Genomic DNA, 12,851 nt, shown 5'->3' with positions numbered 1-12,851 from the left:
CTTGGCCTAGGTATCAGCAAGCTATGTTGTGTTGCTATATTGTAAATAGGAACCAGAGTGTTGGAGAGACCCCCCCTCCAGGCCCCCATTAGACTCCATTGTAGTCTCTAATGGGGCTCGAGTAGATTCTTTCTAACACTCTCTAAATAACACTGAGATAGCCTCTGCTAGAAAGACCCCCCCTCCATGGCCCATTAGCCCTCAATTGTAGTCTCTACTGGGGCCTTGAGGGGATTATTGCACTTTTGTTCCTTGTGTCTAAAGATTGTGTAGGGTGTGGCTGGAGGCGGGACAAGGGTGGGGCTTGCTACGGAGCATGGGTGGGGCCTGTAAGGGGGCCCTTGATTTATTTTGCCCGTGGGCCCTGAGGGTTCTCAGTCCGCCCCTGCAGGCCGCAGTAAGCTTTGGGCCCCGAAGAAGCTGAGCAGAGCTTTATCGGTCATTCCAAGAGGGTGTCTCAGCTGGTCCCCTCGATCAGGGGTCGAGTTTAGCTGTTCAAGATGAGTATTTTATGCTTTATCTGCTTTTATTCCAGGATTATCGTAGGAGCTCCCTCAGCCTGCGTCCTGCTCGCTTGACGGTCAGGCCCCGCCCCCCCCCCTTTTTTATTTTTTAAAAACATCTAAAAAGTTGTCAAATTAAAAAAAAAAACCATCTAAAAAGGCCAGTGAGTATGCTCTTTGTTGGAGAATATCATTGAGGCTGTCCAAAGCCACATGAGAATAATTCTCACTGTAGTGATACTTCCCCAGATTAGTCACAAAATATTTTCATTTTTGCAAACAGTCCATTTACCTAACAGAGCAGATAGATTTAGAGAGATCATGTTACAGTTGCTAGAATGTATAAGAAGCGGGAGGATCATGGGCTATTCAGCCCACTCAATAGCTGCAAGTTGCAGAATGAAAAGAACATATGTATCATGGATCTTGTAAGGAAAACCCCATGCTACCATGTTAATTAAGGGCCTGTACATTGCACTTGTCACAGGTTTCGTGATGGATGATGCTGACATTATATCGAAATGAGAAGTGGTGTCTTGGGCACAATGTTTACAATGACATCTTTCCACAGATGTGGATGAGTGCAGCATCAACAAAGGAGGGTGCAAATTCAGCTGTACTAACACTCCTGGAAGCTTTGAATGCACCTGCCCCCCAGGCTTCAAACTTCACTGGAATCGCAAAGACTGTACTGGTGAGTTGTGCGGAATATAAAATGAAGCCCACAGAGCATCTGCATATCAGTGCAAAGGAAAACATCTCTCCTAGTTGTCTTATATGGGTTTTTTTTATTGCCAAATGTACTTATATTGTAACATTTTACATACAGCATGCAAACCGCTTAATTATCTGCATCTCTGCGTTGATTTACACTGGATTTACACTCTTTGCCTATTAGAGCTGGTGAAATGTTCAGTGGGTGCCAATCCATCTCGTACCTCTTTGTCCTGCAGTCGAAATGGAAAAAAGGAGACCTGTTCCCTAAACTGTACCTCCAAATCTTTGTTCTTACCAGGTAAACTTGTTTCATATAATCTACTGCCTTTTGTTCCTCTCCTTTTTTTTAGTCTCCTATTCGTGATGCTCGAATGACCTTCTGATGCTATTCTTTCCACAGAGTCTGACAGCAATTTCATGTACAGCTGTGGAGTTCCATCTCTTAAATCATCAAAGCAGATCAACAACAGCAGCCAGCACTGCGCTGGTAAGACAACTCGTACAGTACTCCTTGGGTCACATTATATGTTTTAAATGACTTATAAAATATAGCTATACTAATTATCAGATCCTTAGCTGTCGTTCTGCATTAATACACATAAACAAACTTCCAGGATTATTCACTAGTGTGGATTATGAGAAATTCAATGAGAATGCAGTGTTAAATTAATATTTTTTGCCCAACAGATGTATTTTTAGATTGTCTGTTTTGACCTAAAATTTGACACTCAGCTTTAATTCCCAGCAAATCATAATATAGTCAGTAACTACATATAAAATTGTGGAGAACTATGTAGGAAATTGCAAAACAGCTACATTTGAGAAGTTTTTCAACTCTAAAAAAGTATTTTGTCATTGCCAAGTCTGGTTTGGTAAATAAACACGTATCCCTATTCAGGATCTATTACATGTAAGTCATGTAAGTTACATAGAAATGTCCCACAAAGTAAAATTAGTGGTGTTAAACGCTGTACACAGCAATCACTGGATAAACAGTGTAACTAACTGCTCCAGGTAAAGTCCAGTTTGTACTTAAACTCAACCAAGTATTCATGACAATCACAAGTCTCATCCAAATATATGATTATTTCACCTAAATAGAATGAATAAATCCTGTCAGTGTCTGATCTACATGTTATTTATTAATTGCATGTGAAATAGAGGTACAGAGATAGCATATACTGTCCCAACACCTAAAAAGACCTGGGTGGTAACGGTCACATTAAATTATTTAGCAATATTTTGGTAGTCTGCTCAACTACCTCTGGGCCAAGTAAATTTAAGTGCTCCAAATATGCTCCTGCAACTTCCAAATCAACTTATGCATATAATGCCTTGATTTACTTGAGGAACTTGACTGAATACGAGTTAGCTTATTATATGATAGTGGAACATTTTCTGTCCGAGAGCCCAATACTAAAATTTACTGTGTGTGAAAACTTCAGCATAATTTACCATCACAAAATGTGTATAAAAAGTATGGAATGTTGCATTGATAAAATGCAGAAAATGACACATTGACATAGCAAAGCAGTCTGTCAGAATTCCAAGTCTGAAAACTGAAAAGGACAGGTCTCTAGTTTAGCAGTGTAACTTTGCAAAAACCTGGAAGATATACATAACATGGGTATATCTCTACTCACAGGATGTGTCAGATATGTAATTGGAGTTTTTCAGTGCAGTAAACTTTCGCTTTATTGTTTTTTGTGTGTGTGAAAACAGGTTTTTTTTTTTCTTTTGTACCCATCTCTGCTTAAAAACCACTCAGATATTGCTGCTCCTACACTAATTGTAATATGTTTATATATGTTAGCTGCAAAACATACTGCTTAGCAGCTTTAAGAGCCTCTCTCCAAATGTATGCTTTCCTGGGGTCATTGCTAACAACCTGGAAGTGGAGGGGAAGGCTACTCAATTCAAATTATCTGGTGAGGACTCTGTACTCAAAATATCCATAGAATAAAAAAAAGAAAAGGGGCCTTATAGATAATACACTGATCAACCACAACATTAAAACCACCTGCCTAATATCGGGTAGGTCTCCCTCATGCTGCCAATACAGCTCTGATGTCTCTAGGCATGGACTCCGTAAGACCTCTGAACGTGTCCTGTGGAATCTGACACCCAAGACATTAGCAGCAGATTCTTTAAGTCCTGCAAATTGTGAGGTGGCACCACCATGGATCAGATTTTTGTTTCAAGATCATCCCACAGATGCTTAATCAGATTGAGAGCTGGGGAATTTGGAGGCCAAGGCAACACACTGAACTCTCATGTCATGTTCCATAAACCATACCTGAACAATTTTTGTAGTGTGGCAGGGTGTGTTATCCTGCTGAGAGAGGCCACTGTCATCAGAGAACACCATTTCCCTCAAGGGAATGTTCGTGGTATGCAACAATCTCTAGATAGGTGGTACATGTCACATGAATGCTATAACACGCACATGAATGCCAAGACGCACGGTTCCCCAGAACAGCAGAACAGTGCCCAGAGCATGGCCTTCTTGCCATAGTGCATCCTACTGCCATCTTTTCCCCAGGTAAACGACGCACCTGGCCATGAACCTGATCTTAAAAAAAATGCATGATGCAGACCAGGCAACATTCTTTCATTGCTCCATGATCCAGTTTTGATACTCCCCATTGAAGGCACAGGGATCATCAGGGGTCACAGCAAACTGCGATGCACTGTGTGTTCTGACACCTTTCTATCATGGCCAGCTTTATGTTTTTCAGCAATTTAAGCTACAGTAGCCCTTCTGAGTGATCAGACCAGACAGGCTAGCCTTTCCTCCACACGTGCATTAATGTGCCTTGTGTTACCATGACCCTGAGGCCGGTTTACTGGTTGTGCTTCTTGCACCAATTTTGGTTGGTACTAACCACTGCATACCAGGAATATCCCAGAAGACTTGCCGATTTGAAGATACTCTGACCTAGTCGTCTAGCCTTCACTATTTGGTCCTTGTCAAAGTCACTTAGATCGTTTTGCTTGCCAATTTGTCCTGCTTCCAAAACATGAAATTCAATAACCAACTTTTCACTTGCTGCCCAATATATTCAACCCCTTGACATTATCACAATGTAATAAATGTTATTCACTTTTAGTGGTTAGTGGGTTTTAACGTTGTGGCTAATCAGTCATATTAGCCACATTTCTTAAAAGCAGGGGAATAGATCAGATATGCAAGATACAGTTACAAACCGTATAAGGCTGCTTAATAAAGAGGCAGATTTACAACATCCAGTTCATTTTTTTTCTCTATACCGAATTGGAATCCTGGATAGAAACCTAGTAGCTCAGCAAGTTATAATAATATCCAAGAATTGTTGATATTGCATACTGGTGCAGTTACTTTTGGTTTCTATATATTTTTCTTTAGAATCTGCACCATTAAAACAAATCATATCCTTCAAGCTTAAAGACTCCAGATGTGGTTTCAGAGTGTGTGGAAAACACAAAGGAGAAGATAATGCAAAAAATGGAGGTAAATATATTTATTAAAAAATGTTTAATTGGGTAAAATAAAAATATGTAATATTTCACAGTCAATGAACAAGAGATATTGTTATGGACACTGGTGTGAAATGTAATACTTCTGTTCTACTAACCAATTCCAATTACAGTTAAAGGGACACTATAGTCACCAGAACAACTACAGTGTAGTTATTCTGGTGAGTATAGTCATTATTCTGGTGAGTATAGTCATTCCCTGCAGGCCTTTTCATGCAAACACTGCATTTTCATAGAAAAGGCAGAGTTTAGATTGCCAAGGAGGCGGATCGGGAGCGGGGCCAAATGGATCCACAAGGTGCTTTTTTTCTTTGGGTTTTATTTTATGTATTGCGGTTGTTGTGTACGATGATTATTGCTGCCACCTACGAGTAGTGGGAGTTTGAGCACAGGACTTGTTTTTGTGTATTTGTATTTGCTTTTTATATCACACAGCCATATTACATTTGGGGTTTTCATGAGCTGTAAGCCATAATCCTCTCACTTATGACAAATCACGTCTTGAACTATTTGCTTTGCATGTACTTTTTATTTAAAACAGTATACAGTGTAACATTATTCTTCTTCCACTGGATAAGTATATTAGTACTTAGGCAATACTGTGCTTCGGAACTTCGGCCACTTCGGGACCTCGGTAATTCGGCACTTCGGCTATTCGGACATTCGAAAGTACCCAAATGTCCTAATTGCCCGAAATTCGTCCGAATTCATATTCGGCCCGAAACGAATTGCAGATGTCTAGTGTGTATATAGGTGACGAAGTGTGTGTAGGGTTTGTAGAGAGTGTGTAGTTAGAGAATGTAGTATGTGTCTGCTTACAAGGAATGTAGTGTGTGCATAGGGGATCCAGAGTTTGTATGTTAGGAATGTAGTGTGTGTAGGTGGTGCAGTGTGTGTTTGCATTGGATCTAGTGTGTAAAGAATGTCGTGTGTGTGTATAGAGGATTCAGAGTGTATATAGGGATCCAGTGTGTGTATGTGTGTAAATTAGATGATCCAGAGTTGAGTAAGGGATCTAGCGTGTATCTGGAGCGTAATGTGTGTAGTGGTGCAGTGTGAGGGGTGCTGTAGTATATATAGATTTATGTACGGGGTAATGAGAGGATGTATAATTAAAAGTATGTAGTTTGATAAGGACAAAAGTGGTTTGATAAGGACGAGAGGTTAGACCTGCAAGTTTAATTATTTTAACAATTAACAATCATTTAGTCATATTATTGAAAGCAAGTCTGATTTATTTCCTGCGTTAGGAATGTTCCTATTGTATGCAGAGGATTTCCAACGGAACATGACCACTAGAGGCTGCTGTTGCTGTTCTGAAACGGAATGAGTGGCTGAGGTTGGATTAAAGCCTGTGGATTAAAGCCTTAATGTACAAAATAGCATAAATTATTTAGTGGTAAGTGGTTTACCTTGTAAACATAGTAAGGAGTAGTTAGGGACTGTCATGGAGTAACACTTCCGGGTTCGGCACTCAGCGGTGAGGAGCCGGACCCCGCCCCCCTCTGACACAGCTCTGACGGTATTTAGGGAGACTGGGCCAGAGAGAGGGTGATTGATTGTGTGAGCTGCCTCCACAGGCTCAGCTACTGGGATCTACTTCCCCCGGACCTGCCTCTCCACAAGCTCAGACAAGCCGTTCCAGCCTTTGAGCAAATGCAAGGATTGCTGCATGCTATAAAGGATTACTGGAGAACGGATACTTTGCTACTTTACAAGTGAACCATATCTCTGAACTATTGGAGGACTACCCATATTAACCTTAAGTATATCTTTCAGCTATTTGTCTACAAAATCATTTATTAATAAACTAATACTTGCTTACTCAAATCTTCATTGCTACAAGTTACTTATATCATGAAGGACAACTCCCATCATGCTTATTCACTATGAACTGTTTCTTGCTTTGCAAATACATTCAGTGCTTCAATCTACTAATTACATGAAGGACAGCTCCCATCATGCTTATTCACTATAAACTGTTCTTGCTTTGCAAATATTCTTAGCTACTTGATTATTGTTCCTATTGAAGATTATTCTCATGAAGAATGTTACTTAATGCATATCCGAAGAAATACTTAATAATGAACTTTGTGTTGTTGATTACTTGCACTTCTTCTTATTGGATTATTGCCGAAATGCAATTCATTTAAGTTTAACACTTATTAAAACTTCGGTTGAATCAAGTTACCAGATATTCTCTCTTTTCTTAAAGCTACAGTATTGATAGTTAGGGATTCTCCATTTCTTCACTATTGTAATTAGGGAGTTTACAATCTGCAGTTGAGTTCCAATCCAAATCACCCCTAGTAGCGTAACAGGGATCTGGCTAACCTGGTCTTTGATTACTGAGTCTAAAATTTGAACCAGGCACCATTTAGAAAAAAGGATAGTATGGGATTTCTACTGGAGGACCTGACTGATATGTTTTGGTATGAGGAATAGATAGAATGTAATGATCGTTGATTTTTTGAATTCTTTGCTTAAGGCATGAGTGAAGGTCGGATTCTTTCCAACAGTAAAATTATTTTTGGCCTCAAGAAACTGTAGAAAGCCAAGTAAGCTGCTGACTTAATTACTATATTGGTAGGGTTATTAAAGGGATGTTGATTGGTTGGTTAATTTGGAGATTCTCCCAAAGATTTTACTGTCTATAGGGAGTCATTTGGACGGTTTGTGGAGTTTTGGTCTCTGAGTATCTTCCAGCACACCTTTACCGGATAAAAATTGGAGTTTGTTGGGGTATAGTGTCAACAGGTAATGTTTAATTCCTGTTAAGTATAGTTTAATTGTATTGTAGGCTAGTTTCAAAGAGATGTGGCAAAAAGTTGTGAAAGCAACCATTCTCAATTGAAACACATTTATTATATTGAAATCAGATGCAGATCTTGCCATCAGCATGCCTTGCCGTCAGAGCCCGCCCTAGCGCCCGCCCTGCCATCAGCCAGACATTTAGCTCGGCCGTGAGAGAGCCCGCCCAGCAGTCAGCCAGCCAGCCCTGCCGTCAGCCATTTTCTATCACTCGCAGTAGAGGATAGTTAAAGCTCTGTTATTGTCATAGAAAGCTCTGTTAGGTAGGGCAATATAATGCTCTCTTAGGTAGGGACATTGAAAGGCTTTGTCAGGGGCATTGAAAGACTCGGTCAGGGGCATTGAAAGACTCGGTCAGGGGCATTGAAAGGCTCGGTCAGGGGCATTGAAAGACTCTGTCAGGGGCATTGAAAGACTGTCAGGGGCATCGAAAGACTCTTTGAGGGGCAGGGAAATATTCACGGCTTACCTTAGTGGGAGTCCAGTATGCAGAGATATGTGCTCACCCTTGCAATTAAACACAGGTCAAGGTGGACAGGTAAGAACTCACCTGGCCTGTGAGTCTGTGCACGGGGGCTGTGCAGGATAATGCTCCAAGTCGCAGTACAGGTACGGACATAAGCAGAAGAATCGTCGTGGGTAAGCAAAAGGTCAGAGGGTGCCAGAAGTCAGGGTAAACAAGGGTAAGCCGAAGTCAGAGGATGCCAGAAGTCAGGATACACGAATAACAAGCCATGGTCAGGAGCCAACTGGACAACACTGGAACACAAACACCAATACAGGAACCAGAGTCAATGAACTGACACTGCCCTCAGGTAGAGGCACTGTCTTATACCTGGCTAATCAGGGATCAGCCACGGGTGAACCATGAGTGACAGGAGCAGTCTCAGGTAAATCCAGCCCCCAGTGCTGGAGACATGGCAAGGATAAGTTTCGGGCCAAGCCAAGAACTGAAGTGGCTCAGAGGCAGGAATACAGGCTGAGAACCATACAGCACCCAGGTTCAAATCCCTTGTTGGGCCTTTCTGGGGCGACCTCGTCTGGCAGTCTGGATGTCACGGCGAGAACCGTGATAGAAATTCTCTCTGGGACATTAAAAGGGACATTAAAAGGCTTTGTCAGGGTCATTGAAAGACTCTTTCAGGGGCATTGAAATTCTCTGTTAGGGACATTAAAAGTCTCTGCCAGGGGCCAGTGTTGTATCCTGGTTTTGTGCTGCCCTAGGCAGGACAAAACTCAGGCGACCCCCCCGCGCCACCCCCACCCAACCTTTCCCCCCGCCCCGCATTCTAAATACACACACACACACACACATTCACTGACAGATACGCATACACTAGCTAACAGAAACACACACACACTAACAGACACACTCACACTCAGTAACAGACAAACACACTCACTAACAGACACACACTGACACACACTCACTCACTAGCAGACACAAACTAGCAGACACACACACTCACTAACATACACACACACTAACAGACACACACAGTCAGACACACACTAACAGACACACACACTAACAGAAACACACTAACACACACACACTAACAGAAACACACTAACAGACACACACTAACAGACACAGACACACACACTAACAGACACACACTAACAGACACACACACACTAACAGACACACACACTAACAGTAACAGACACACACACACATAAACACTAACATACAGACACACACACTAACAGACACACACTAACAGACACACACTAACAGACACTAACAGACACACACTCACCCACCACATTAACACATTTTTTTAAAATTAATTTAAACACCCCCCCCCCAGCCTCCTTACCTTTGGGAATGCTGGGGGGGTGGGGGTATCTTCCTCCCTGGTGGTCCAGTGGCTGCTGGGCGATCGGGCGGCACTGCCTGGCGGGCGGCTGGCGAGGGAGCACTTCCCCTGAGCTGTCTGCTCAGCTCCCTTGCGCGCCTCAGAGTGAGGCTGGGAGCCGGAATATGACGTCATATTCCGGCTCCCAGCCTCACTCTGCGGCGCGCGAGGGAACTGAGCAGACAGCTCAGGGGAAGTGCTCCCTCGCCGGCCGCCCACCAGCGCCGCCCGACCGCCCAGCAGCCCGCTGGCATGTCTGTTAGCCGCAAGGCTAACAAGACATTTGCCTTGAGCGTTTGGGGGCGGCTTTTTTTGCCGCCCCCTGGAAAATGCCACCCAAGGCAAATGCCTTGTTTGCCTCGCGGCTAATACGCCGCTGCCAGGGGCATTGAATGACTCTGTGAGGGGCAAAAAACTGTTAACTGTATTTTTCAAAGTGTTCAAATATTTTTCCTCCAAGTCTAACTCAAAAAGCCTGTTTTAGTTCAGTTCTTTCTAAGAGCAGTCAGGTTGTGAGATCTGTATTTTTTAAAGTGTTTATTTTTTTGTTTTTTTTACCAATAAAGAACTATGAATTTGGAAAGCTGGTTAAAGCAGGGAACTCTTCAGAGAAAAAATTATTACTACTTCTACCTGTTCTGCACTTATAGAAAGTGAGAAAGAAAACTAAAAATCCAGAAAACATGCCCGAAATAGTTGTATCTACTGCTCAAATAGCAGAGACAAGTGACAAGTAAAAAAGAGAAAAGCACACAATGCTAGTCAATCTTCTTGTCAAACAAAGAAAAGAAAATATGATTATAGCTACTTTTCATTTGGATTCACAAGTGCCAGAAATAAAAATATACCTCAAGCACAATGCTTAGTTTGCAAGAAAATATTGCCAAAAAGTTCGTTAGCACCTGCTAAATTACGTTGTCATTTTGAGCAAAACCACCCAGAGTACAAATATAAAGATATTGCCTTTTTTAAGTGAAAGCTTCATGAGTATTATAAGACTAAACAGTTTATGAGCAAAATATTTTAAGATAGTAATAAAAAAGCCACTTATTAAAAGGTTGTTTTTTTACGGGGGTTCCACGATGTTGGTATACTATGTCAAAGGGTTCCACGTGAAAAACTTATTGGAACCCCGGCTCTAGCGTAAGCTTCCTTTGTGTTAGTAGACAAACCTGCCTGCGTAAGTGATAAAAGTCTGGATTGAATATTCGCTGTTCAATGGTGTCTGAAAATTCCTGTAACCTAGAACGTGACAGAGCAACAGCTGCGTTATTCCAAACACCTGGTACATGGATGCAGTGTAATGAACTGTAGTTTAGCTGCTAACTAAGTCAGTTTCTTATTAAAATTATGATATTGAGAGATTTTTTTATTTCTTTTTATTTTTTTATGAGAATGAGCTTAGCATTGTATGAACAGTTTAAGGCAGACATATGATTATACGAATAGAAATATTCATACGAATGATTTATGCGAACGTTCAAGATACTGATAGAAACTGAACCAGAAGTTAGTTTGAATGGAATCTAATGAACACTCATAAAGTGAATATGAAACATACTAACAGTTTAAGATGGACATTTGATTATACAAACAGAAATATTCATACGAATGATTTATGTGAACGTTTTGAAATACTGACTTTTTGACCGGCCTTTATAATGATGTTGCAAGCTACCATGTTAACAGAAACATTAAAGTTAAAGATATCTAGAATGGTCGTTTCTGGTGGTCATGTAGTTTGTACCCAATCGTCACCGTATATAGCCGCATAACCTATGGCTCCTGCTGAGTTAGTCCCTCTTACTGGGGAGTCATCCATTATGGGTGGGACAAATAATAGCAGAATAAGAGCAGAATATCCCCCAAAACACTATTTTCCCAAAGCTGAGTGAAACAAGAGTTTGTTTTCCCAAGTGAGCTGTATGCATGTGGGTGAAATACAAATGTATACAATATTTCCAAATTGATGGCAAGCAAGTACACGGAGGTAAACTATCAAAAATAAACATAATGTCATCCTTATACTGCTAAATCTAATTATCTAGTGATCTCTTATCACGTATGTGATTGAAGCATGTATCAAAAGCATGAAACTTGCCTAATAGAGGTCTGACATTCTGATTATTTGACTGCAAGGGGATATATAAAATCACAAACAGATCTAAAGCTATAAACGAGGCAGGAAATATTCTGTTAGGACACATTGTCTTAGCATAAGCTCTGGAATACGGTGAGCATACATGACGGAGTCTGCAGGCGCTGTCCACAACCGCCTGTTAAATTATTACATGTTTGCGCATATTCTTTTTTTATTTTTTATTATTCTTTATTTTTGTACTGTGAGGAATGCAGTGGTGCGACAGTACAGGCTTCTGCAAAAGCCACTTCATAACACACGTGTCTTATGATGTACAGAGAGGTAGAATATGTTAGTTAGAACATATAGCCATGCATATTTTGGTATCACATAAGTATGCAGAGTCTCTGGGCTACTTGGCCTGCTCAGAAGCCAGGTCACCGTGTGTGTATCATGCATTTCCAGAAAGGATTATAAGAAGCGGATATTGCGGGTAGCTTTCCTTATCAAAGCATTTGACTGACGTTCCAACAGTGTTTCACCTTTTGGTCCCATGTAACGACCACTCTTGTTCCCCCTACAGTTCTCCTATCGCTCCTCCCGCTATGCCCCCCGTGACCTCCGGGCCTCCCACCCTCTTCTGTGTGCCTGCGCATATTCTGTGTCTAGTTGGCCCCAAGCAGTATGGACATTAAGTTGGGCTAATGCAGCAACGGCTTAGCTGAAAGGACTTGATATCGTAACAAATTTAGCCGCCATATTTATATATCGGAACCGCCATATTTATAACCAAGGTCCACCAGTTTGTGCATATACAAATCCAGTTCCTCTCTGCGGTGAGGATCTGAGGAGTAAATCACGTCCCTAATAAGCCAAAATCTAAATGAATTCTGGAATATTTAGTTTCTTGTTAAGTCTGGAATCTCTAGCCTACATTACCACAGACAGATCGCCAAAGGTGTAAAACCTATTTTTATTATGTCCTTTGTAGCAATGAGTAGAAAGGCCAAATTAACGCCTTTACCCTCTAAAATGTCACATTTTATATTTTGAGGGATTAGAAATATGGTTAGTGGTTTCCAGATTGCCACTGGAATGCTGGGTTGGTTACTACGGTCTGTCTCGTAAGAGAATTAGAAGTGAATGGGGTGCTGGTAAGCGAGAGGTCGTTTCTGTGTAGCGAGGCGTTAGACATACTATGGTTTAAAGGAAACAAATTGATTACAGAAGTGTAAGGTGATGGGTATGAAGTAATTCCACTGCTAGTATCAAGTGGCAAAATTATACTACTGTAACTAGTCTGGTGACAGGTGAGACCCTAACTAATTGCCAAGTGGCTTGAGAGGCTCTACCTATGATTTG

The 12,851-nt window shown here is 41.3% G+C and overlaps 1 protein-coding gene across 1 annotated transcript in view; it reads left to right on the top strand.

Annotated features, from left to right (window-relative positions):
- The window catches only part of SCUBE3 (signal peptide, CUB domain and EGF like domain containing 3), a 180,834-nt gene that overhangs the window by 128,851 nt on the left and 39,132 nt on the right, over positions 1-12,851 (top strand). The window contains exons 12-15 of the mRNA XM_063453038.1: positions 1,075-1,197; positions 1,402-1,518; positions 1,621-1,707; positions 4,606-4,710. Coding sequence (XP_063309108.1) covers positions 1,075-1,197; positions 1,402-1,518; positions 1,621-1,707; positions 4,606-4,710 — 432 coding nt within the window. The remainder of the gene's footprint in view (positions 1-1,074; positions 1,198-1,401; positions 1,519-1,620; positions 1,708-4,605; positions 4,711-12,851) is intronic.

Source organism: Pelobates fuscus, chromosome 1, assembly GCF_036172605.1.
Source record: "Pelobates fuscus isolate aPelFus1 chromosome 1, aPelFus1.pri, whole genome shotgun sequence".
NCBI classification, from domain to species: Eukaryota; Metazoa; Chordata; class Amphibia; order Anura; family Pelobatidae; genus Pelobates; species Pelobates fuscus.
This window is presented reverse-complemented; position numbering and strand designations above follow the sequence as displayed.